Below are 27,834 nucleotides of genomic sequence, written 5' to 3' on the forward strand. Positions count from 1 at the left end.
GAAAACAAATGAAACTAGAGGATGTAAAACGAACAGAAGATAGCATTCGTACAAGCCTTCAAAATTTGTTACTAGCCCTAGCTTCCAAATACAGAAATGAAGAGAACTCTTTTTTCCCCCCTTTCTCCTGGTGCTTAAAACATCATGTTGCCTACGGCAAGGCCAAACAACTTGTAATGTTTTTCATTCTTTCTTATTACATGGCATACACAGGTCTTTCAATCAGGGAAGCAATATATAAAGTGAAGTAATCAACTATGAACATAATACCAATTTAAGATGTAGGTTATAGGTCCTTATAGGTGATATTTCATAAATATAGATACATACATAAATGTATACATGCATGGACATGTGTACACACACATGTGCACATATAAAAACTTTTGAAAGGTGAACTTTGGCCGGTCCAAGGCAGGATTCCTTTTCAAATCTAGATGACAAAGGAAGGGCTAAAACATACCAGGTCCCTGCAAAAATACCCTTAAGGAACAGTGAGATGCCTTCCTCAAACAAAGGCATTGTAAGAAGAGTGCTAGTGAACGTGATATATGCTGGTAATTTTGAAGGTGGGGCATCAGAATTGCATATATTCCACTAAAATTCACAAATAGTTTTAAGGACTCCATTTCTCAAGGTCTGATCCCAAGACAAGAGATTTACATACCTATCCACAGTATGTATTTCTTTCAAACAGCTATTGAAATTCTTCTATTCACTCAAAATATGTGCGACTCCAAAGTTCTCCTGCAAGTGATATGGAAACTCATATGAGGTGGCAATGTTCTAACGACTAGCAAGTGCTTTTTACTCTCAAAGGATAAAAAAAAAAAAAAAAAAAAGAATAAAAATCAAAAGCACTTTCAAACCACGGTATGTAAAGATCCAGATTTCCCCTCCAATGAAAACGCAAGTCAGCAGCACTGGAACAAAACCTTAGACCAGAGTGCTAAAAAGTTTTGATTAAAAGTGCCTTTAAAAAAATAGCAAAGGTAGTTAATGGGAAAAATAACTACAAATCGATTTTTCTTTTTTTTTTTTTTATCTCTTAGTTAATCTTCTCTCTTCACTAACTCTCAAGTGCTCACGGAGAAACAAAGTTATATTTTCAGTGAAGAAAATTTACATATGGAGGCAAATAAAAATAAGTAGATAGGTCAAAAGATGGTGGATATTCCCAAGAAAAAACTGTTTGCTATTTTAATCTTTGTGTGAGACAAACATACAAATTTTTCGGACACAAAATTAATGTCATAGAAGTACTTACACACTAAAAAGCTTTAGTAAGAAAAAAAAAGGCAATTTTAACTCCATAGGCAAGCTTTGGCAAACCTTGCTGAAGCAAGATTAGGAAGTTATCATCAGCTACCCCTTCTGCTCTGCTGCCAGTAGTCATCCCTCTACAGTAGTCAACAGGAGGGAAAATATATTTGAACCTCAGTGATTTCAGTGCAGAATCACACCAAGTTAAACTTGACAAAGGCAACTATGGAGTTACCTTGAGCCTGTCCCAGGTTTCCTCCTGCCCATGCTGCCCATGGGCAAGTAACACTCAGCAAACAGCACAAATTCCTTCAGGGTCTGCAGCAAGATTTTCCAGAACTCCCTGTGAGTGTTCCTAGTCCTACTGTGAATTTAGCACAGCTCAGAAGAGGAGAGAGAGCCACCTCGGCACAGAGGAAATCCTGAATATCACGCTGCCATCTCTGGACTACTAGCACAGACAAGGGATATTCTCATAAACTATTTCAATGCTCTGGACACAGCAGCAAATACAAGTGATGAGGGGATGGACAGCACGGATTTTGGACTGGATAAACACATCATGTACACAGTATCACAAAGCACAGCACGGCTATTTTGACTTTCACCTCAAAGTCTTTTAAATGCTGACAATTACTAGAACATTCATCAGTTAAATTTTACATATCTGTGCTCTTGTCTTTTAAAAGGGGAATGAAGCAAAGAATGTTGCATCTTTGGATTTTTCAGACATTTTCCAGAAGCCAACCAACCAAAGACTTATTTAGAACTTGTTCTCCGTCAGATGCCTTCTCTGTTATTTCACAGTACTTCAGCACTGCCTGCAAGAGATCTCCCACTTTCCAATCTCTTTCTCGCAGTCTTCTGGAAAGCTAAAGGAGAGATGGCAGAAATAAAGGAAAATATTTATTCTAGCACATCCTAATTAGGAGTTTTTGAAGTTATTCTTGTAGCATTAGCTCATAAGAGAACAACTGTAAAGAGTTAATCATTAATCCCACAGCTATAAAAACAAAAACTTCCTCAAAGATCAAGCACTTCTCTTTAGGGCAATTTTCACAGAACCTTCTTCTGCAGGGAGTGACATTTTCAAATGATGTGGTGCCACAGGTATGAGGGCTGTGGTTCATCAAGACTGCAAAAAAACAGGAAATTCTGAACACAAGATTAAGACATTCACTACCGCTCCCATCCCAATAATGCGCATATAAAAAGACAAAACTCAGTCTTAATAAAAGGATGTGGATTTTGCTTTCACAACATATAGTGTGGTTTGGGTGGCACAGATGCTACCCTCAAAGAAAACAGTGTCTTCAGAGTTAGGAAATTATAGCATCTTAGGGGAGAGGAAAAGGTAAGGATTAAGTTAAACTACTACTTGGAAACAGAGGTCAGCGTAACCGAAAACAATTTTTCACCCAGGGGTTCATGGAAGTAACTTTCCTTGATTACGTGTCAAGACCAGCAACAAACGGAAGAAAACCTACCCTAAGTCATTTGTCATTTTAAGACTGTTTTTTTTTCTCCTTTCTTTAAAGGACTAATAAATACAATATATTCTGGGCAGCTTTCTGTGTAACTGTCAGCGCTGCATTTAATAGGAAATTAACACAACATTTATACTAGTTATTTCTGGAACTGTGGAATTTTACTGCATTTTATAGTCTTCATCATGATTCAGTAAATAGATCCTAATTTAAGAAATAAAGAATTTCTAAGGATTCTTCTATTAAATCTGTCAAAATGAGGTACAAAATCTAAAGTGAAGAGGAAGACAACTTCACTCTGCTTCCTCTCCTAGACAGTGTACAGACTGCAGCAGTGTCAACGAAGGCATGGTTAAAAATGGCATGGATGGTGAACATATTTTAGTCTGTATTTTTAGCTAGAGAAGAGTCACTCTTAGAAAATATGTATAAACAGTAATTAACTTCTTATAGATCATACTTGAACAACGAAAAAAAAAGCATCTAATCTTATAGTGAATGTATTCTCAAAATTGAAATGTCTTTTCAGGGCAAAAGAACCCACATATATTCTACATAAGCATATTCTGAAAATAATTGAAACCTGAAATTGCTTCTGTGAAGTATTTGTGAAATTTAAAATATACCACAGGAGACAAAAGTTTAATTGTCTACAACATTATTTTGTAAAGAGTGATTGTTAGTTTATAAGAAAGTGGCAATTAGTCTTATGAGAAGTTTGGCTAATGTCCAAAGACACTGTTTAGTCAAATACAGTGTAAAGTTTCAGTCTAACTTTACAAATCACACTAGAAGACACCATCATAATAAGATACACAGACCTGGCTTCACTAATCTTGGATTTAACTTACAGTTCAAGGATCGATCCCATCAATTTTTTTTCTGATTGATCTGATTCCCAGTGTCAGACAAGTGAAATATTGAAGTTTACTCAAAACAGAAAAAAATAACTAGCTATGATCAGATTCAAAAATGAGTATGTATAACTACACATTTATACTTATTTCAATCCAGACACTTGCCCGGTTTTGAGAGAGTCACAAACTGTCTATTGTAGTATAGAAATCACTCGTTCAACTCTTCATATATATTCAAATATATTTCATATCAAACATTAGGATTTGTGTTATGCTCAGCAAGACAGAAAGAGGTGAATACCTGGGTAAGACTTCAGGACAAACTTTCAGCAATTAGGACTTTGCCAGATATATGCGAGGGGTACGTTTGTCTTTCTACAGCAACATCGTATCATCATTGTGATCCAGTAAAAATAACTGTTTTCAACGCGATCTAAAGCCCAGTCTCACTCCTCACATTGCTTAGGCACCTTAGCAAAAAAACCTATGAGGTGATCTAGAAAGAGCTGAGAGCGAGCAGCGGCTGTGAGGGTCCACTCAGGTTTCTGTGAGGCTGCAGTGCCCTCTGGAGGCGCCCGTCTTTCCTCCGCACGGCGCCGAGAAGACAGTTCCCAACTCCGGAATCCCAACTTGGCCAGAGGTCACTGGGCTCAGCCCGGGATGAGCTGCGAGACTTATTTTGTACTACTCAGTCTTTCATTTTAATTAATACAATCCTGAACGAAGAGCCTATTTTCAAAATAAGCCTCTTATTAAATTACAAAAATTCCTTCAGAAAATCCTCATTCTTTAAACTTCAGAACTGATTTTTTTTTACATTTATACTTAAAAAAAGTGATACCTGCATATGTTCTAATTTTCCTGTACTAGGTCATTCAAAGAGAAACAGTGTTCTAAAACCTAAGTACTTTGTTTAAACCCCAAGAAATGGGGTAAAGCTCTGGAGATTGCGAATTTTTAGCCATAAACTACATGAAATGGACAAGGAGAGAAATCTAAAGAGGCAATATTACACATTCTGACTGGGAAATCAGATAGAATAAAAACAGATAACCCTTTCCTGACCTCCCCTCAAAAAAAGAAAAATAACTTTAAAATAATGGTATTTGAAGAACTAAAATAAATATATGAAGCCAAGAGGATCGATTTATTACTTCTGCATTTTATGGACTACATGACTGCAGCCTGCTTGAAGGTTACATTATCTTTAGCTGTCAACTAATTATCAGTTTATGACTGAAGTCAAAGTAGAAAAATATTACAATTGTTAGCCACTTCTGTTTTCCAGAGTGCTCTTCTCAGTATATTCTCTTATTAGGATAACTGGAAACACTTTCAGATATATAGGTAGCTAACAGCATCTTCAGGCATCGAGTCAAACAGTAGCAACCCAACTTCAAAATCTAATGAAGTCAGACCTCGCAAAAGAAAGAGAGATAGGGGTGGAGAAGAGGAACCTGCCATCTATTTTTGGTCTAACATGACATATATATTCCAAGATCAGATAAAAGTCACAAGAAAGGTGACTACTAACATGTGTGGATCTGTTTGCAACATTACAATTCATGCAGAGCAAGCACAAAATGGACAGATGCATGGATGAAGACAAAACCAGGCTGGCTAGGAGAATGAATGTAGTCACTAAGGAAGACTCATTCACTTCCAAAAAGAAAAAAAAAAAAAAAGAAAAAGGAAAAAAAAAGAACTGAAATGGACCTTGTTATAAAATGCATACTAATGGCATCACGCTGAAAAGTCTCCTTTGCCCTTTTTCATTTGTTAACACCTCACAACATAGCATCTGCTAGGAACGATCATTTATTAATCTCAAACTTGGAGACAACCTCCACTATCCGTTATATTATTTTTTTTAGCAGCTAGGTATAAAATCATATTTCATAGGCTTACAGAAAATCACAAAGACATTTATGAAAGTGAAGAGTCATTAAAGCAGAAGATTCAGAAAAAAAATAGTCATAACTTAGTTTATTATGTGCATCTCAGTGTGTTGGTCACATAAAGCAATGAGTTCTGCAGTTTTACAGAATAAAAACTTTCTATCCTATACGTGTGATAGAATTATCCCCAAGTAAATAGGTCTCACAAAATTTTGGCTCTTCCCTAAGCAACAATAATTGCTGAAAACTGACTTCTTTTTAGCCCAATTTTCACCATATATTAAATTCAATCTATAAGGTCAAAATAAACACTGCTAAAATGAAATAGCTTTTTGAGCCTTCTTTCTTAATTGTTTTAGCTGAAATTGCTTACAGACAAAAACATATTTAAAACCAAATTTAATTAGAAGCTAAAATTTATTCTGTTAAGAAAATGTGTATTTGCTAGCAAAAAAAAAAACTGAGACAGAACACCAGATTATTAAGTTGAAAATTCACTTGGATGAGCAAGTTCTCAAAAATGACAAGATTCAATTTACAGACAATTAAAGCAAACATTACGTAAATAGGGCTCTAAAGGATTTTTTTTCAGAAGAACATTATAATTGTTTTTTTTTTTTTTGGAGTAAGCCAAAGAAAACAAGTTGTGAAACCAGATATTAAAACATAGTGTTAATTCAGTTTTAATCAGCACTATATTATTTATGGTACATGCATAAACTGGCCGTTTCACTCTGACTTCTCTGGATTTAAATAATGGCTTTCCTCAACAGCAATTTCTTCCTTATTATTGTGCAGCAAATTGAGCAGAAATAGCTGATGTATCACAGAAAAACAAAATTAATATTTGGAATAATAAGGCAAATCCTTCTCCCTCCCACTCTCAAAACACCAAGTACTTACAAAGGCAAATTCCCTTGTAGCAGTGTCATAAAAATGAAGAGCAGACACATCCATTTCAGAAGCTGCCAGCCACTGGAGCGCTGCTCTGAGTTGGGGATCCACTATATTTGGCTCCAGATCAATATTCATGATTGCTAATGTCCATCTTGCTTGCACCATACCTGACATTAAAAATACAGTGATCAAATCTACAGGTCCAAACTGTCATAACAGAATTGTTATGCATCACTATAAGACTACATTATTTTAAGTATTTTAATTTACATAGATAATGAAGGGCAAGTAACATCTGGATCTGAAATGCTCTGTTCTGCTGTGCAAGGGGAATTTATCCCATTTGCAGTTGAATTTAAACACCTGAAGAAAAATACATCTGAACTTTAATATAGGATTCCAAGTGATAAGGACTCTAAATTAGTCTTTTAGACAGCAATAGGCTTTTACACTGTGCTTCAAGAAGCCTTTTCAGTTAAAAACTGTTGGTTTTTTGCAATGCCTCCATCTACTAAATTTAATAATGCTTGTGTTTCAGTATTTTTTCTGTACAGGCAACAAACTGATCAGACTGCTCCTGCTTTTTGAAAATACAGTGCTGTTGTTCAGTGAGGCCGATTCGAATTTTTCACCACTTTTGCAGCGTTGAGTTCACAGCACTCCAAGAGCAGTTGCAGGAATAATAAAGAACAGCTACAGCATCATCACCATCAGTTCTCTCTCTGCATCTTTTTATCCAGATCCAGATTTATCCAGCAGTCCTCTGTCACACAGGCATAACCCGCTAAGCGTATGTGTAGGGCTCTCCAAGTTCTTCTTGGAGTCACTACTTACAGAATGAAGGAGGACTTAACTCTTTAGAGATATGGAATATATTTGAAATAAAAGCATGTTTTAATGTGCCATTTACCTTAGTCTCACTACTCCTCTAATAAACCTTATAAAATTCAAGTACATAAGATACACATTCCCACCTGTCACAGATAAGCAAAAAATAAAATGAACTTTCCAGGAAGAAATGGATGAGAGAATTGACCTAGTGAACTGTCAACACAAGAGCGCTTTTAATAGAAGACAGGCCTTTTTCTTCTAGAGCCCCCAAGTATAGTATATATATTTAATACATCTAATATATTATAGCAGAATAAACCAATTATAAAAAAGTGACACTTACTAGATAGAAAGCATTACGGTACCATATCAAATATTTTCCAAAGAGTTTTGTCTATGCATATAAATTTACACTTTCACCACCTGGTCAGCCTACCTTCCATTAAGAACATGGCTTAGCTGATCATCACAATGACAAGCAATTCCCATAGGCTGTATATTTCTGAGAATTAAGAAGTGTTCGTAGGGTATTAATATGAGAATGTCTTGATTGACATGTATTATAATGAATAATATAGTTGTCACCTTTTATAGGCGAAGAATCACGAAAAATAATTAGCATAGAGTGTACAAGACAAGAACAACAGCCTACGTTGAAACAAGTATTACCTTCTACAGCATCCTTGGAGTCTTCATCTTTATCTTCTGCTCCATCACTATTTTAAAAGTAAAACAAAAAATGTAATACAATCCACTACATTAAGTGTAAATCAATCCTAACACTGTAAGGAAGGTTAATCAGTAAAGGACATGAAGATCACAAAAGAATTAAGGAATGACCATGAAAAGCAGCTTTGCTTCTCACACCATTTCATGTTGTAAGTGGATTTGTCAATTAAGTTTAGAAAATTTGCTCTTCAGGGAAGAAAGGGGAGGACAGAAAAAGAAGAGTGTTAAGAAGATATAATATGACAATATTTAAAAATAAGACAAAGTCCTTGTTTTTATTTAAGGGGCACAGTTTAGTTTTGCTTCACATGTTAAAAGCTTGAGCAGTCTTAGGTCACGATTATGAATAGCTACAGGTTATTCAAAGCCGTAGGTCATAAGTGTTCTACAGAATCAATTGCCAAGCAATTTTGAAAGTTTCCACAAGCTAAAGGAAAACAAAACAAAACACAAAACAAGAAACAAAATAGAAATTCCATAGGAAGCAGGCTCTAGTTTGCTGAAGCAAATCTAAAGACTTGTAAAATCGCAAGCAAGAACATGCATGAAAGGCACCCCTCATTTTGCAAGCAGGACACAGAACGTCAGCTTAGCATAGCGGAATTTATCCAATCAGGATGGATCAATTAATGAAAAAAATCATATTGTGATTAAATGAGAAGAGTGTGAATAATGTGTCAGCATAAAAATGCACTGTATTCTTGTCTTCAAAAAATGATTTCATGCATTAATTATGAGGAATCCATCTGGTTTATATTTCTGGACTCAACCAACCTGTCTGATGTTGGAAAGGATAAATTCTCCTCATACATATCCCCTTCTAAACCAAGACTGCTCCAGCTACTGCTGTTACCATTACTGCCAGGAGAAGAAGAGAACACAGCTGAACTAGAAAAGAACAATAGCTCAAACTAGAACCTTAATTTTCCTCAGTGCTGTTTTGTCAAGATATTTAATGCTAGAGCATTGAAACTTCCTAAACAGGTTTGCTGGAATGGAGCCCAAACATGACTGTCAGTGCTATTCAGATCAGCAATCTGCACACAAATGCAAAACTGCTAAGTTCTATATGCAGCTCTAAGTATTAATTTGTACTCTTTAATTTTTCTAAATCAGTGCTAAAAGTAATTCCGTCTTTAATTCTAAGCACATGGTTTCTTATTTATACTGGCTGAACAATTTCAACAGGTTTACTCATAGGAATATGGATTATAAATATGGTATTTGCTTAAAGAATAGCCAGGAGTTCATGAAATTATATATCGTGAAGACAGCTACACAAGGAAAATTCTTCTCTCTCTCATTACAAAAATCAAGCAGTGATCTACAGCAGCCTGACGAGTAGGAAATACTTTGAGGAGCAGAAAAAAAGAAGTACTGAGTACTCTTAAAGTTTTTTAAAAAAACATTCTTACAAAACAGTGCAAACAAAGTTAAAAATATTAACTCACTCAAAATTCACAAAGATACTGAATTGATTCCACAGCAATGCTCAAGTCAATATAAAGAAATGAAAACTTGACCATGTCCTTACACTGGTACCTTCTAAACATTAAAATTTACAGAGACATGGGGCCTGTGCCTACATACAATTCTCAGCTGATCACATAATTAAAACTCCTGTTCCTTGATTTGATTCCTCCCCCACCAGATCATGCCTGGGAACCTTCCCAGAGCAAGATGCCAAGAGAATACAGCCAGGCTTCTTAGACAAGGCTGAACGCATGGTATGAAGCAGCTCCAGAAAGCAGCTACTGCTAGGAGATGCTTTCAGATGGCTGTTCAGCTAAGCGCCACGTTTCACAGTGAAAGCTCTTTTCCACTTGTTCCAATTGCAAGACAAAAATAATAAAATTTGAAGTCACAAATAGTGGAAAGGAGCACTCCAAGAGCCGGGCATTTCTGGGAGGCAGCAAGAAGCATCAACATCCTTTGTTTTCCAGTTTGCCTGTCTGGATTCTAATTTCAACACAACAGCAGGTTAGTAAACTTGCAATGTGAATATACTCTAGAAGAAAAATAAAGTTGTGAATGCTTTATTCAGCACATTGTTGCTGTTGGGTATTTACACCGAAGGTGCTAAGAACAAATTGTTCTGTCATTACTAGAGGGTGGGGGAAAAAAAAAGAAAAAAAAAGAAAAAAAAGAAAATTAAGAAGCAGAAGTATCCAAAGAAACTAGCCTGGTTCTAGAACTGCAGCAAAACTATTAAAATGGAAAAAAAAAAAAAAAAAAAAACACAAAACAAAACAAAAAGCTAATGGCAGCTACTTTTACCAAGATTTCTTAATTACCTGTTAGGTTTGCATGGAAAAAGCAGAACTATTTGTAAGAATATGTCTCAAGCTACTGTACAAGACTACCACAGTATCTATAAAGTATTAACATTAAATTTGATTCTTACATATTATGTACATGTAAATAACAGCCTAGTAATACCAATGATTTGCATTCAGATATAGTTTGCTTGAAGATTTTTGATACATAACATAAATGCAAGTAAAAGCTGCCCTTATTCTCAGATTAAAAGTGTTTAATTCAAGAGAATAACCTCATAGACACATAGCACTGTTCTGACTGGAGAAAAGTTAATATACTTTTATAAAGGTCAAATTCACTCATATAATCACATTTTTAATCATGTGATTACAAGGTATAGCAATGCTTGAGGATGTTTTGTGACTTAAACTTATTGTTTCTGTAAGACACTGAAGACGCTTGGGAGTCTTGTAGCCACAGACCAGACATCAACCAGACACAGCCATTATAATGCCTCTATAATGCTTCATTCTGCTCTTTAACATAAATAAGCAAGAAAATTACCAAAAATAAGAACTTTCAGCCTGTCAAGCGAGGCCAAGCAAGTCTCAGTACTGTACCATATGCATGTGAAAGAGCACTCAGATGAACTGCTTTGAGGTTTTGCCCTAGGTATAAGCAGTCAAAGGGAACAGGCTGGCTGCTCTGAACTCTAATCCAAACCAGGTGTTCTGGCTGATCCTTTGGAGAAGCCTATACCTATGCAGTAACTGTGGAGGAAGCTTAAGACTATTAAGATTTCTAAAATTAAGCAGTTACCATCACATGTGTAAAACATCACACTTGTGAATACTCCCCAGAATAATTATGATCTTCACTAACGCATCTCTTCTCAATCCAGAAACTATAAGAGGCTAGACAGGGAGATTCCCCTTCTCTCCACACTCCCCCACAACACACACACAAAATAACCCTTGTTTCAGAGTGGGTTTTGGCACATTTTGGCACACAAAACATTGGCACAACAGGCCCTCCAACAATTTTATATATATATATATAATTTCTTGTAAGCACCAACTGACCTGTATTTTATTCCCTACTTGTAAATCCCGAAGATTTTTTTTTATACTCTGTCTTTAATCGCATAAGTCTGATTTGTTTTCACTCATTCAACAGATGTTTGATTTAGATAAATAGAAGACAAAGTCTCTTAGCGAAATTATTCAGTTGTATCCGTGATAATGTATAATAATGGTTTGATTAAAGTGCTTTCAATTAAGCAAAATGTGAAGATACTACAGAACTTAAAGTGAACTGTTTCACTTTAAAATTAAATAACTTATTTGTACATTACATAAAGATTACTTCTGTATTTTCTTTAACATCTGAATGATGCTGAAAGTACCAACCAGGAGGCAAAACAATAAAAAAACAGTAAAAACGTAGAACTTACTATATAAGAGTGACACACCAATTACACAAAATTAGGCCTACTAATTCTTCCAATTTCCTGCATGCAGAACCTAGGCTTACAATTCTCTTTCTAATTTTAACTGGCAACAGACACAGATATTACAGATTTTTTTAATTCTTGTTCTAATTCTTGCTGGTTATCAAGCAGCCCAGTGGAAGGGTATAGCAAGAAGCTTAATAGAAAAAAAAAAGTTACTATTCTGATCAGATTATAAGTTCCAATACACCTATAAGTTCTGTAGTAAATAAATACTCCACCAACATAAGTTAAAATGACTTATAAATTCAACCTTCCCCAAACCCTAATGTATGTCTAAGCTCTGAGACAAACTAAATGAACTTTTAATTCATTACATTCAATAATTCATTTTAATTCATTACATTCCATACAAAATACTTTAAGTTTTAATATTTCAAGAGCATGACTAAAATGCACTGTTTCAAAGGCCTAATTTATAAGTGTCTGTTCTTTTTAAAATGTCTGCATTTTTGCTAGTATCGAAATTATAAGCATAGTGTTACTTGCTGCTATTTTGTGGTATCCATGAAAATGCCAACTTTACATATTTTATACCGTGTGTACTATTAACATTCATTAACAAAGAATGTTTTGTAGGAAAACAGATTCACACATTTTACAGCTAATTTTAACAACAACAACAAAAATACACTTCCTGAATTGCTTTAGGAATTGCTTCCTAAAAAGAAAACTCAGTTCTCTGTCCATTCCCCAAGAGAAAACCGTTTGATATCAGCAGACACCAAGATAACTGTTAATCTATGCTAATTCATAGTTACCTGTCACTGAGGTGAAGAAAGCTGCTGCTTTCATCAGGATGTTCATCTTCAAAACTTAGATTGGACCAACTGCCAGTGCTATCATCACCAATACTCAGACTCATCTGCTGGCTAACAACAGATTCAACTGAGTGAAATCCTTCTCTTCCAGTAGAGCTAAACAAAAATTTAAGATTGAAAACATCACTTAGGCTGTATTCCACCCCGATCTAAAGTAACCAAAGACACTAAATGCCAGGAAAAAGAGAAAAAAAAGTATCTGTTAATTTTTACTCTGCTTTCAAAGAAAGAACATGGAATAGTCTAACGAATTTCAAATTCCAGAAATTTTGTAACACATGCACTTACCCAGCTTAGACTCGGGATTGCCATTCGAAATTCAGTCACCAGAGGCAGGGAGTGGTACAAACAGCTCTCTTGGGTGGATGATTTATTGTATAAAGCATAGTAAAGCTTCAGCATTAGGTAGTTTATTAGACTGATCAAGACACAGTTTTCAAGTAGGAAGAATCAGCATTTCTGACCTTGTTTACCTGAGGACAATTGGGCTCTATATCTCCTATCGGCCTTCATTACAACCGGCTCGCTACCAATTGTTTGTTATTGTAGACAAACTGCTTAGGAGCACACTGGTTTTTAAAATGCTGTAACTTTTCCACTTTGGAAAAGCATCTTTCTGCAGATAAAATTTTCCCTTCCTGCTTCAATGAGGGGAAGAACAGAGAATCTGTCCCCTAGGGAAGAATTCACCCCCCCCCCCCCCCCCCAAAAAAAAAAAATCAGTCAAGCAAGTATGCTCAATAACAGATGTTCTTTAGAAGGCCAATCAAGACATCCAATTTTCTATCTTTAAAAGGAATAGAATTTTTTTTCATAAGGGTTTCAATCTGAATACGTACCCATATACACAGACTTTCAGGCTCGAAGTATGGTTATTGTGTAGATCAATGCTAGAATGTTCAAGCAAAATTATCCTATTGCTACCACAGACAACAGTCATTTCAAGATTGTTTCATTCACTGTTTAAAAAGCCAACCTCAAGCACATCACAGACAATACTTCGATGAAGTATTAATTTTTGCAGGTAATCATGTGACTTAAATCTCAACTAATTTGGGTAATACAAATGTCATTTTTTTCCATTTTTATTTAGAGTTATACCAGTGCTAGCAGTATTTTTTTTCCCACTGCACATGAGTAAGGCAGCTCAAGAAACACACACTTTATATCACACTTTGGATATCAATGTAAAAGTACCTATATAAATTGGATGTCATGTTAAAAACTCAGTATTTCCTTCTTATCACAGAAAAATAAACAGTATCTCTTCAAATATTGCCTTTTAGATTCTCTATCATATTCTAAACAGAAATTATATATAATTTATTAAAAGGATTCAGAAAGAAAGGGTTACCTCTGATATCATGAGCACTAGAAAAACATCACATGACATAAAATGATTTTTTGAAGTGACACTCCAATTAAGGATCCAACCATGTTGAAGAAACAGCTGTAATGTAAAACTTCCTTTTTACATGCTGCTAGAAATTTTTGTTAAACACTTTCATTGAAAGGCTATAAAAGTTAAAGTAGAACTTACTGTTTTAAATTGTTTTGTAAAAATAACCACCATATACAAATCAAAAACTTCCATTCACACTCAAATACTACAAAGAGATGTTATGCTTTTCTTAACACATCTTAAAAAAAGGGAAAGAGAAGGGGAAAGGGAAAGAGAAAGGGCAAGGGAGAGGGAAAAAAGGCTTCACATCCACTGTGGCCTTTATGTGGCACTAAAAGCACAGAAATATGTTTTACTCATGATCATCATGATCATCTAGAAATCAGAAGACAAACCCTTTGCGATGCAAGGAATCTTCATGCAAACCAATTCAGAAAGCAACTACTATAAATTAGAAAAATTAACAAGGTAAAGATTTTTCTTTGACCTGAAGAAAAGACTTCAAGTCATTCTGAACTCTGTGCAGTCTGTCTGAAGAAACAGCTTGTTTTCTGCAGAGTTAGCGGCACATATTTCTTATCAAGGAGCTTATTAAAAGAAACAATGTATTAGCTATTGATGAAGATACATCTGAGAGTCAGTTTCTGTTCCAGTTTAACACTAGTATAATATTTTATAATCTAAACCATGTTGAGAAAGGTATAGTTTTGGTTGGTTGGTTGGCTGTTTTCTGCCATCCAAGCAGCAAGTTTCATATTACCAAGGAAAGGCAAGCCTCGTTTTCTAGTACCAAACACTGTTTTTCTAGTACAAATGTAAATTCCTGTATGGAACAAACCTCGACTCTGTCATGGCTCACTAGTCAACAAAACATTTAATTAAGGTATAGAGGTCTCTACAGTAGACAAAAATAGCAGGCACTTGAAGCTGAAATTGCAATTGTTAGTCACCCACATACACATACACATGCTGGTGTATATAGAAACTTAAGCTCCCGCAGGTGGAAACAAGTGTTGTTCGTCCCCCAGGTCCAAATCATTTAACTATCACTAGAGTAATATAAAGAGCAACCATTCAGAATATAAAACATTTCTTCAATATAGAATTTTTATATTTCTATATAAAGTATTTCTAAAAGAAAGAAATCCTTCTGATCGCACAGTGATTGATTAATAACCCTTCTTTTTCTGGTACAGAACACAAGAAGTGAGAAAAATGAGCATTACCTGACGTTAACTGCCTGACCAATATTAGTCATAGCTGCCGTCATTATTTCAGTAGTAAGGCTTTCGGCAAAACTCACTCCGTCGTGCCCAATGCCGCTGTCAGCCGTCACACTCGCGTTACTCAGTTCTCTCTCTGCTTTCTCAACAGCTGCGGCAACCACCTTGTCAGAAAACACTGCCTTCTGTTCTACGTCAATATGAATTTTAGGGATATCAAGGTGAAGTATTTTTGATTTTTGACAGACCCCGCCCACCCTAGAAGGGGGGAAATGCCTCGCTGGGAGGGAGGATTCTTGGGCAGGCAGACGGGACGCATTTTCTGCACAGTACTGATGTTCCTTCATACTGCAGCATCTGCACACGGTTCCAGAAAAGGGCGACAGCTGCTCAGTATATGAGAGCCTATCCCCATTTTTCCTGTGTTCAGCTGCACGGTGAACAGCAGATTCCAAACTCATTTCTAGAGTATCATCTGCTACTTTCCTAGCATATTGTTCTATAGCTTGAATTATGCCTTCGCTGTAACCATTTTCATTTAAACTGCCTGTGCTATGATACAGCTTATGCTCTGGGGAGAAGGGATGAAACGTCCTAGAAGGGGTTGTTTTAATAGGGTCCCCTGTGACTTCATCCATTTCAGTCTTTTTATAGAGGCAGGAATCTGTTAAAGATTTTGGCAAACACGCTCCCGCCATGCTCAGTTTCCTCCTGACGTCACAAGTTATGCTCTGCGCCAGGGATTCTGAAAAGCGCAACAGCTCCACACGCGCCGTGCCCTGCGCACAGCCACTCCTCGTGCACGTCTGGTCTTCACAGGGATGAACTCTGCTTTTCGCTTGCTGTAGTGAATCTTTATTCATTACTTGGACGAGCTCCAGTTTACCATTTACCTCTGTGTTTTGCCCAGGTAATGTCTTTCTGCTGTACCTCCATTTACTTTTCCTAGCAGCTTGTTGCAGGCCTGATTTTATAGACCTGTAAACAAGCCTACTGGCATACTGATCCACTAACAACTCGGTATTACCCCCTTCTCTTTTCAAAACTCGAATAATATGATCTGCGTACTCATCAGTCACACTCTCACAGCTTGGGTATTTGGAAGTCAACCCCATCGTGCCCAAGGTTTGCGGTAAAGGAAGCACAGAAGAATCCCTCTCCCCTGAGCACTGGTCCTGTCCTGGTCCCCACTGTTCCTTTGAACTGTCACCTTTATCACCTTTTCTCAGATAAAGGCAATCCACCTGGCAGTTCACCCGCTTCAGCCTCAGCAGTTTGCAGTGCCTGGATTTCACCATTTTCTTGGCCTCACTGATGACTCTTCCTGCCATATCCCCTGCATAATTCCATAAAGAATTGCAGGTCTCTTCTGGAATATCTACAAATGCAGCAGACCCAGATCTTTTGTTCGGCATATTTAACTTCCCTTGTTTACTACCTTCACCTTCATTTGTTTTATCATCTAATTGGGAAGCAGCCATTTCAGTCGCCATCGATATTATGTGACTAGCCAAGTGATCTGCATACTGTACTGTTTTCGCTGAATGTTCCTCTTTCTCAACTAGCATTTCCGAATAATCTTCATCTTCACTACTTTCCACTTCCTCAGAAAGCGACCGCATGAGTTTCAGCATAAATTCTTCTTTTTCCAGAGAGTCATGCTCAGCTTCAGACGAGCCAGTAACAGATGGATTGTACGGTGTAGAAGGTGGTGTTGCAGGTGCAAATTCCTTTGCTAATTCTCCCTTGAGTTTCTTGGATAACTTCCTCAGGTTCTTTTCAGAACTAGCTTGACATGGTGCTAAGGGTGTTGGCGGGGGTGTCCCAGGCATTGCACAGGTATTTCCGTCCTTCATAGCTGATTTATCTTCCATCTGCAAAGCTTCTTCAGTACCAAACATAACTGGAAAGCTGCTGGCATGGAGACAACAATCATCCTGCCTGCAAGTCACAGATCCTGATGATGTTTCAGTGTCATGCCTTTTTGAGGGCTTATTTAAGTATTTTATTGAGCAGCTTCCTGTGTCAGTGAAGTCTTCTAGAACATGCTTAGAAAAAGTCACAGTGGAACAACGTGGTGGCGAACTTGAAAGAAACCTCCGCCCTTTTTGCTCCTGCCAACTGTCTTTAGATTCTGAGGAACACTGAACAGAATGAGCTGGAATAAGCAGAGATTTAGATGGATTACTCAGAGGCATCTGTTGCTGCCCAACAATTATAGGAATGTTGTTTTGATTCTCAGCCTCCTGCTTCATTACCACACTACTTTGTTCTTTTCTACTGTTATCTGCATGTGTCTGTGAGCTCATATTATATACTAAATAATCAGAGGCATTGGGTACCACGCTGCTACTTTCATCCACGGACTGTTTTACAATATATTTGGCCAAGTGGTCTGCAAACATGTTCTTGGGAAAATCTTCACCAATGCATTGCAAATAAGGCTTTTTCTCTACTATTTTTCTTGTTAAAAAACCTTTATATTCTTCCACTGCTTTTGTGACCCTGGATGAAGTTATGGCTTCATAGGCTTCATTTACAATCATATCTACCATTGTTCCAGAGAAACTACTGATGCTTTTTGACCCACTTGTTAATTCTAAGTTATTATTCATTCCAGATCTGTAATTTACTTGTTTGGTATCATTTTGGTTATGTAAGAATGATGGACTTTCTTCAGTACTTTGACTGGAGTCTGAAGTTACATATATATTTCTGAAAGAAGCAATTTCCTCCTCTCTCCTCCTAGTTGTACAAAATGGACGAGTAGAGTCTTTGTACGCTTTCATATTGTCATCAGAGTTTGAAGCAGCCCATGTTTTTGCTCTATAAACATCAGAGGAAACCTGATTTTGACAAAGTGCTCTTCCAGCTAAGGGCACAGGTATGGAACTTACAACACCAGAAGTACAAAATAAAGCTTGTTGCACTGTATATTCTTTCCTGGAATCTGTGGGATTTCGTGCTGCTCTATCATTAGAGCTAGGAAAAGCTGTGGAAGTCTGTGTTGACTGTAACATACTTTCTGCACTCACATATTTAATGTTGTCCATGGAAACACTAATGGCCGCTTGTGTCGTGAAGGTCACATCAACCTGAGATAGTTCAATAAAAGCCTCTTGAATGACAGACTCGGATAAGTCTCTGGCATAAGATCTTACCACTTTATCTTCCAAATCAAATGATGAAGTCTGTGCAGTTGTAGGTGTTGATGGATATGAAAACTGGCACACTTCCATGATTCCTTCAAACACAAGCTCTTCGGCGAGGTCTGCGGCAAACCGTGCAACTGTGTTGGTAAATATTTGTTTCTTTACATGCCGCAGTTCTTTCAAAGCACCAGTTATAGCTTCGCTCACCAAAAAGCCTGCCAGCCCATTAATGGCACGCTCCTTCAAGGAAATCGCTCTACGCCTTCCGATCTCATAAAATGCCATTTGAAAGACTGAAGAGGTCAACCTGGCAGCCAAATGACAAAGCGCATTGGTGCAAGAAGAAACACCTTTCTGCAAGTCTTTGAAAGCATTGCCAAAACTTTTTTCAACCAATTCAGTTGCAAATTTTTGAATGCTATCTTTGATCATTAGTGACTTGTTTTTCGATTGAGCTTGCTTATTTGGTCCCTTGCCAGTTTTCATTCTGTGCTCTGTAGTTTGACCTTTTTCTCCCTTTAAAGCAATTCTGCTATGTTTGGACTCATTTTCTAGGCATACGTGTTCCGATGAAGAATCGGAATGAAAAACGGAACCTAGTATTTCAAATGAAAAACTATCAGCATACTCTGAGTAAGTATTATAGAGTGCATCATGGTGGCTTTGCCCTGTTCCATCTCCACCAAGGTTCATCCGACACAAACATTCAGAAGAACCACAGCTCCCTAGTGGACTGAAAGCAGAGGATCTTATGGGGCTGAACAAACCCCCATTTTCTTCCCCTGATGTTTTAACCGGGCGAGGAGAATCTGGAACCTCAAAGATGCTGCTGTAGGGAGATTCTGGTTTACGAGGAGTTGGCTTCCTTACATTGGCTGGAAGGGTGGGACGATCAGACTTGAATTTTTGAGGATTCATTGTAACGTTTGCAGAACACAGATGTTTATGAGCAGTCCTTCTTTTCACAGGAGGATTCCCTTGGACTGGATTCCTAATAACTTTACAAGTGTTTTCCAGGGCTTGCTCAAGTTCATCAAATTGATCAAAACTATCAAAAAATTCACTTACTTCCGAGTCTGAATCTTCTATGCCATCTTTCACCACTGGAATTTTTGGCAGTTGAAGTTTTGCCTTCAAACTTTTCTGATACCCTTCTTCATCTAAGAAGATAACAGGGCTTGGGCTGGAGCAATCTGACTCAGAGGATTCTGCAGGAGAGGAGGCAAATAACGTTTTACGTAAAAAATTAACACCTTGATCAGAAGGATTATATGGCTTATAGAAACTCCGCTGTATCCAAGGATCAGAAATTGATGTTGTAACTGAATTTTTCACCGAGGACAGTTCCTTAAGTCCCAAAATATCAACCAAAGTAGAAGATTTAGCAGATGACTTCCGATGTACAGAACCCACAAGGATTTTTGAGTCTACAGCCTCTAAACATTGGGCGGGGATGGTCTGTGAAGCAACATCTCGATGGTTTTGGGAACTAAAGCTGCATGCCCCTAAAAAGATAAAAAATAAAAAAAGCTTCAAAACCAAAAATCTCTACACAAACGCACATGATCAAGGACAGATTGACAGCAATCACTCAGCATTTAATTGATGTAACACATTATGTGCTCTTTCATGATTAGGGTTTGAAAAGAATGTAGTAGTGATTCATTAGACAAATGAAAATCATTAACAAAATCATCTACTTTTTAGCATACACCATAGGTGCTACTTTATCTGGATCTGACACCACAACTGGAATCTTTGGTTTATTATTTGACAAACTACTGTTGTAAAAAGAAAGGCAAAAATGTGATTACCCCTTGAAAACAGACAATTACTGCAAAAAAATTACTAACATTTCACATACATTATCTCATGAAGTCCTTCAACAGGCAAGATTTCAAAGAACAGGTTTTACAACAAAACTCAACAATATGCAAGCACTTACCAAAACTTTGCATCTTTGAAGGCTCATCTTCATCTAAGTGTTCAAAAGCAGTGACAAAATCATCCTCAATTGAAGAAACTGACTGATTAGTATCATCATCTTCTGCATGGGATGTCTCTGTTTGATGTTTTTGCAATGAGTTTATTTCCACTGCATATCTTATACCTGTAGTATATTTACTCAGTAAGGTAAATACATAATCAGCTTTGATCCTTGGGAATGAAGGGGACAACCTCATCACACAAAGCACTTCAGGAAGTTGATTCTTGAAAAAAAGAGAGTGACAAGAAAATAAACATATAACAAACTTGGAGAAATGTCAATTGTCAGGGTTAACAGGGGATTCCTTCAATATTTTTTATGCACAAAGAACAATCAATATTTTATAGGTAAAGAAAATAGGACAGCTTGTGTACAGTAATATTTAATAATATTTTAGTAACGCCTGCCTTCTAAATAAATCACTGCATTAAAAACAAACAAAAACACAGTTATACAATAAAACTCTGCTAATATATCCTCCAGCCTATTAAGAATGTAGATGTTAAAAACCTGTAAAGGAAGAAAGGACTTAAAATTATGTTCACACTGAACAGTATTTTGGTTTAGATATTTGCATCATGTACAAGGCAAAATTGATTGTGTTGCTTATTAGTCAACATGTTTTTAAGTTTGCTTTAACAGAATGTATAACTGATCAAGAGAAAAATAACATTGAATTTCATGAACACTCAACAAAGACATAATTGCCTGGCACCTGTTTCAAGGACAAATGGAAGCTGTATCTGAGCACAGCAGTCACAGGCAACTTAATTAGTTTGCTTTGTTTCCAAGTTGGCCATGAAAAGGACTTCAGTGACCCAGAAGCATGGGACCAAGTCAGCAAGCAAGTACAGACAGAGCATATCATGTACCACGTGAATATGTGGTAAGGCTTCCATTCTAGCTCGATTAGGTAATATATTGATCATAAGGTGCATTCACAACGAAACACACCCCCAGACTTATCAGCTAATCTACAACTTCCACAAAAAGAGAGTCCCAAAAGATACTTATTCTTGACTAATTTGAGGATTATCCACATACTGCTTCACCTTTTAAGTATCCTCCTCCTACAGAGACTCACTGTAGTAGAAATTACATATATATTAAACATATATATTAGTTCTTTTGTTTTATTAATAAAGCAGTTGATTTCAAAGGAAAGAATAAAGCCACCTAGAAGACATCTGCATCTAAAACATGTAAGAAGGCACAGAATGCTTACCTGATGTTTCATGATACAAGGTTTTTCCAAAGTTCTCTTTATATCTTTTAGAAATATAACTTCATTTTCTTTTAGTTTGCACAACTGGAGTGATTTCAGGACATCTGGAAGCTCTCCAGAAATAGCTGTCAATTCCTAATTTAAATATAAGAACATATTGGAAATACAAAGTGAAAAACTAACATGTAAATGGTCATGAAGTGTTTTTGATTTCACATCCAAAAACTATGTATTAACAAATGGAAGAGGCTGCCTGGGAAGGTTCCATCCTTGCAGACATTCATGAACTGTCTGGACACAGCTCTGGGTCACTTACTCTCAGCAACCCTGCAGGAGAAGGGAGATGGCTATCTCCAGAGGTCCCTTCCAACTTCAAGCATTCTCTGAGAATATGAAAACATCCATTAATTTTGATAAAGCTTTTGCTTTCTTCCCTACTTCTTATCTTATCATCCAGTTATTATCTCAAACTCTGGTGTAAAACTTATTTTCACTAATATTTTAGTCCACGCTCATCTTCAATTCACACTTCTACCCAAGGAAAAAATGTTGACTGTTCTCATGTGACAGAAAAGCTTTAAGGGCCACACAGGAGAGAATCACAGAAGGAGCAAAAGGCATTTATGCCTCCTACAAGGTGCACAGCTACTCAGAGAATACAAAACTCAACTAATAATGCTAAGAGCTACGTGCTCTTAGTGCACTTTTTGAATGGTGTTTTGGACAAGTATTATAAACACAGGCACAGGGCTTTGCTTAAACATGATCTTGAACAGCTTTTAGATTTGCCTGAAATAAAAAAAAAAAGAAAAAGGCCTCCAAAAGACAATAAAATATTTTAAAATGCCTTTCAACAATATAAGCATTACTGACTTACATGAAACAAGGTTTCATGAACTTCATCAGGTGTACTCTCTAAACTTCACTTAAATAAATGATTAAAAAGATCTTTCCCATACTTGGGAGAATGTTTAGCAGTATTATTTTATTAATTTCTTAATTTTTCTTTTTTTTATTATTTTATTAATTTTTTATTAATTAATTAATTTGAGCACAAATTATTTGAGAGTTTCTATTTTTATTTCTAAGCAGCACTGAACTCTACAGTAATCTCTAGTTAGCTAGCAGGCAGTCAATCCAGGAATGCTGTAGCTTTGTAGATGACAATGGTACCTTATTATTAAGCAAAGCTCTGAATAGAAAGTGAAATAACTACAAACAAAATAGTCATGCCACAATACTGATACACACAGTAGAAAACCAAGAAAACAAAAACCGCTCAGCAGGCTATTCCAAACCATTCTGACACGATATTTTAAATATACATAAAGCACTGGTACTTGTATTAAAAAAAAAATCAGTATTTTTTTAAAACTGTCATGAATGGTTTTAAATACTCAGTGTAAACAAATTTAATTTCTCAAAGAAGAAAAGTCCTCCATCAAAAAGGTATATATTATTTAGAAGAGATTAGCAGTGCTGAACTGCCAGTTTCCAAAGATGGATACCATACCTTCAAAGGACCAGTTCCGATCTCTTCAGCAAAGCCTATAAATGTAATCTGTAGAATAAATATATGAACATGTGAAGTACAGAAATATCTAGATCTCTGTAGAAATTTAATTTTTAAATTTTACAGTAAAGCTTTATTATTCTGTCATAAAAACATATCCTTGAATAGCACTGCTTGAAGAATAATACATATCGCATGGAGAATAGTAGGCCTAAGTTGTCAAAAAGATGAGATCAGACTGAACAGCAAACACATTTATAGTCCACTACCTAAAATTTCTTCTAATGGCTTATTGGCTGGTGCATCTTAAGCAACATATATAATTCCAGTACATCTGCTGATATAAACGTGTTTTCTCAGTGCTCCTCTCCTTTCTTCCAGCTGGCTGGGTATAAGTCAGTTCCAGTCAGTTCTGAAATTTGTGTCTATGCTAATAAACTATGATACGTTAAGCTACACTTCAGCAAATTCTGTGAATTTACCATGTAAATTGTTTAGCCTTAGGCCGAAACAGAACAGAGGACATCAGACATGTGTTTGCATGCAATATCTAAGCAGATAAATTCCTAAAATAAAGTAATACTCAACCTTAATAAAAGGTCTTGTCAAGCTCAAGAGATTGGAAAGCAACAGTCTCTTCAGCTTCACCTCAGCTTGTTGTGCTTGTGAACAGTGATGTTTTATCGTATTCCCCTATTATTTTATCGATAGACATGTAGTATCTTTCAGTACTAACAAATCAAGACATAAGTATTTTGTTTCATTTTCATTCTTCATGAAAAGTGAAGAAACTTTCATTCTGAAGTGCCACTTCATGACCTGCTTCATGTCCATTATTCCAACCCTGCTTTACATGCCAGATTTACTCACTTCTCATTTAGTTTTCCCTTATGGTAAATCATTAGTCTACCTGCATTCTTAAAAAAAAAAAAAAGGCATTTTAAAAAAAAAAGTTTGTGAGAAAAAAAAAATCCATTATGTAAATAGAGAATTAAGACACAAAGATCAAACATTTTTACTTATGACTGGAGCTAAATTTTGATGCACTGGATTCAATTATTTTAGAACACTATGCAGGAGACTGAATTTTATATATTCAAATCACAGGTCATGCTAACCTTGTGACAATTAGCCACTCTTTTGCAAGGTAGGCCAGCTGAAACTTATCTAAGTAAATAAGAATGAACATTACTATGCACATAATCACTTATGATTAACTTGTTCAACAAATTGATGGGCAATACATAGAAACTGAAAGAAACAGAGCTAGATAAAGAAATTGCTGAAGGCAATTGTAGTGTTGAGTATTTGAATTTTGCCTATTTTATTTCAGTACCAGACCAGAAATATTACTTGTAAACTGTAATCATACTAAAATATTAAAAATTCTGGCAATTTGTATTTTGCGGGATCTTGTGCTGGTAGGAAAATCTTCCTGTTTAAATCCACATATCTTAATAAGCATATTTCAGTTATGACGAAGCAGTAGCTGAAACAGAGCTTTGCAAGAGCGTTCCAAACAGCTCCAGGCAAAACACAGCTCTTCAACACAATTAAAGGATTTGGAGAAAAACCAATTCTCTGATCATCATTCTGGGGGACTTTAGGGTTGGTGGTTGTTTTTTGTGGGTGCATGTCCCTTTTGTTCCCTCCATCTGCCCTTTCCTCTTCTTCAAGGCAATAACTGAGCCCTTTCTCCCCCAGAATACTTTACTGTAGGAGACAGGGTAGTATTTGGGTGTTGCAGTTTCACGCAGAGGAGGGCCAAGCTGTCAGTGTTTATGTTGACTGGCTGCAGATGTTGGCCAGATGACATCATTGCAAAGTCCACCTATTTTTGCCTCATTGGCAACATTAACTTTTCTCTCTCTATGCACCCTGTCTTCAACTGTCACCACATGAACAGAAATTACCTTTAGGATCTCAAACCTGGATGAAATTAGCATGCCAGTTCAGAAGTCACTGGGGAGTGAAGCAGGGGGACAGAAGGGCCTTGAATCAGTAACACCAACCTTTTCCTTAAACTAAAAATAGCGTATGTGGCACTGTATTTGAAGGTTATCATAATCCACAGGGGCTGGAGTGCTGAATTAAAATTGCATAGGAAACCTAAATTCTGCTTTTTCTCAGTATGAGCAATTATTTTGCAGTTCTAATAATGTTCTGTTAACATTATTCCTTACATAGGTGTCTTTCCCCACATTTTTACAGAAAGACCAAAAACTGAAAGAAAAAAAAAAAAAGAAAGAAAAAAATAGTTCTGTGATGGATGGATGGATTTAAGTGGGATATTGACCATCTTACATTTCATTCAGAGTGATCTTAACTGCTTGTGTTAATAAAGTAACTGAATGTAGTAAGGTATCCTTCTCTGCAGCAACCATTGCTAGAGGCAAGAAAAACACACAGCCCGGTATATGTTAAAAGTAAAAAGCAGGAGAGGAAGGGCAAAGTTGAAAAGTTTTATTGCAGATTATAGAGCACAGTCTGTCTGAACAACCAACCATTACAGCTTGCAGGTTCAGACACGAATCTAAGGGCTCTTTATTACTTTGTTAGGATACCATGTATATACAATCTAAACAGGAGTGCTCATCAAATGCTGTACAGCCAGTAATAAGATTGTTACATGATATTTAGTTTCATGATTCTCAAAGCAGAGAAATATCTTCCTGAAACTTTGCAATCCTTTTAAAGATTGCAGGTACAGCATTAAAGGACAACAACACAGGACAGAGTTTATGGGGAGTCAGCAAGCTGCCATACTGTTCACGTTTACTATCCTGCAACTTCCTATTCCACTAGAAGTGGAACCATCCTTTATTATACTTATGAAAAACGAATTTTTAGGCTATGCCAAACCTCAAGAAAATGAGCTTGTTCTTCATGATTTAAACATTCTTCCGCTGATACACTGCATAATTCCTTTCTGCTCTGTAACAATGACTTCATAGAGTGCAGTACACCTTCACCAAAAGTCTGAAAGACAATTTTAAAAAAAAAAGTAAAATATAAAGAAAACAAAATACATTTTCAGTTTTAGATACAAAGTATGTCCATCTGTTCCCTGACCCCAATCCATTTCCCTACTTTAAGCACTGTGTCAAACTATTTTTTTTCTAAATCATCAGGTTTGAGTCTACTTCAGGACATGGAATTAACACAGATTGTTTTTCTTTAAGCAATATTTTTATTCCAAAAGAAGTTAGCCATTCCATATTAAAAAAAAAAGAGAGAAAATGCATGCTTGTTTATTAAGTAGTTGAACTAAGGCTTGCAGTCTTAGAACAATTGGTAGGAAAAAAAGTAGTAGATGATTCCAAGATGAAATCCAAGCCATTATCATCTTCTTGCATCAAAACCTATGTATGGAACTTTTCAATCATCTTTTCCTTACAAAGACCGAAAGACAATTTAGTCAGAAGGAGTAAGAGGGGTTAGTGCAACAGTGAGGAGAATGGGGGAGGAGGGCGAGAGAGATCATATCTCCATTCCTTTCACTTTTTTAGGAAATCATCAACCTTTTTCTATCTTGAATTGTCGTCTTCTCTAACTAGTAAGATAAAAAACAGGACTGTAATTTGACTACTGTTAATCTAGATCATCATTCCTATTACTTCTGCTCTGTTAAAAATGAAATCGCTGCCAAAATTATGAAAAATTATTTTAATTTTACATAGCTTCTTAATAAACAGTAGAAGTGGTGCAGAGTTAGGAAAATGTTTCTAAAATGGCTATACAAAAGAAAATTAGAAAATTAAGTTTTAGGATCTTTGAAATTACCAAAATACATTTCAGAAGGTTAACAAACAAGGCCCAGACTACTACTCTTACACTAAAGGCCAAATGACATTTACATAGAAAAGCAACAGCTGGTATCTTAGGCATTTTAAATCGCATTTATGCAGTGCTGGCATCTGACAGCCAGTGTGGGACAGCAGATGGTGCCACTCACAGAACAGGAGGTTGCTCTGGGGTACTCCCCAGGAGTTAACAAACTCTTGCAGGATGGCTGTCACCACCACCCAGGCTGGGGCTGCTCCAACCTGGGGCCTACACCCTCTAATGACCCCATGGTTGACAGGTCCAGACAAAGGAGAAGTGACACTGCAGACCCACAGCACAGCAGACTTCTCCACACTGTGGAGCTATTCCTCACTAAAGAACCTGCTAATGGCCACGTTGTCACCCATGGAGCAGCACCTTGGGCTCAGCAGGTCACCTGTCCATATGCTACCTAATATTGATATATATATATTTATGGCTCCGTTCTATCTGCAGCTTGGTTAAACGGTTAGCTTTGTTACAGCTTCTCACCTCTAAAATTCTCACACTTGACTCTTGTGTTCAGTACAACTAATCCCAGGACCCGAAATAATTCAAGACACCCCTGTAGTGGCATGTCACAGGGTCATTTGGAGTAAATTAACTATCTTTCTAATCCCTTAAGTAAGGGGGCAATCTCCTGATTCTCTGGATCTTCCAGGTTTACAAGAAGCTACAATGCCAACACTGCTCAAAGACTCAGCCCCAGTAACTCTAGGAGCACTGCTCCACGCAGGGGAGAGTCTTTTGCGAAGACAAACAAGTTTATCTCACTTTCGGCTTCTACAATAATTTAATATTGGACACAACACTCAAAGAAGTAATTTAGAAAAAGTTTGAAGAGCCAAACAACATGACTTGCTAATTCTCTGCAGACGAATACTGATCCGCTTTGAAAAATGCTCACTATGCTTCTCTAGCTGTTAGTTTTCTCAGGCTATAGACTATTACATAT

General features: G+C 36.6%; 1 protein-coding gene across 2 annotated transcripts in view; it reads right to left on the reverse strand.

Annotated features, from left to right (window-relative positions):
- Positions 1-1,854: 1,854 nt before the first annotated feature.
- AKAP11 (A-kinase anchoring protein 11) overlaps positions 1,855-27,834 on the reverse strand; it is a 33,977-nt gene continuing 7,997 nt past the window's right edge. The window contains exons 3-12 of one of the 2 annotated variants that reach the window (XM_088530938.1): positions 25,917-26,033; positions 23,055-23,102; positions 21,542-21,676; positions 20,275-20,539; positions 15,181-19,834; positions 12,493-12,648; positions 8,737-8,820; positions 7,903-7,949; positions 6,409-6,569; positions 1,855-2,135 (exon numbers count right to left, since the gene is read on the reverse strand). In XM_088530938.1, coding sequence (XP_088387064.1) covers positions 1,989-2,135; positions 6,409-6,569; positions 7,903-7,949; positions 8,737-8,820; positions 12,493-12,648; positions 15,181-19,834; positions 20,275-20,539; positions 21,542-21,676; positions 23,055-23,102; positions 25,917-26,033 — 5,814 coding nt within the window. In that variant the 3' untranslated portion in view covers positions 1,855-1,988. Of the gene's footprint in view, positions 2,136-6,408; positions 6,570-7,902; positions 7,950-8,736; positions 8,851-12,492; positions 12,649-15,180; positions 19,835-20,274; positions 20,540-21,541; positions 21,677-23,054; positions 23,103-25,916; positions 26,034-27,834 lie in introns of both variants that reach the window. The other variant, XM_088530937.1, reaches the window with a different exon arrangement.

This window comes from Tinamus guttatus, unplaced genomic scaffold (assembly GCF_059628265.1).
Source record: "Tinamus guttatus ecotype Peru unplaced genomic scaffold, ASM5962826v1 Tinamus_guttatus_pri_ptg000394l, whole genome shotgun sequence".
Classification (NCBI taxonomy): Eukaryota; Metazoa; Chordata; class Aves; order Tinamiformes; family Tinamidae; genus Tinamus; species Tinamus guttatus.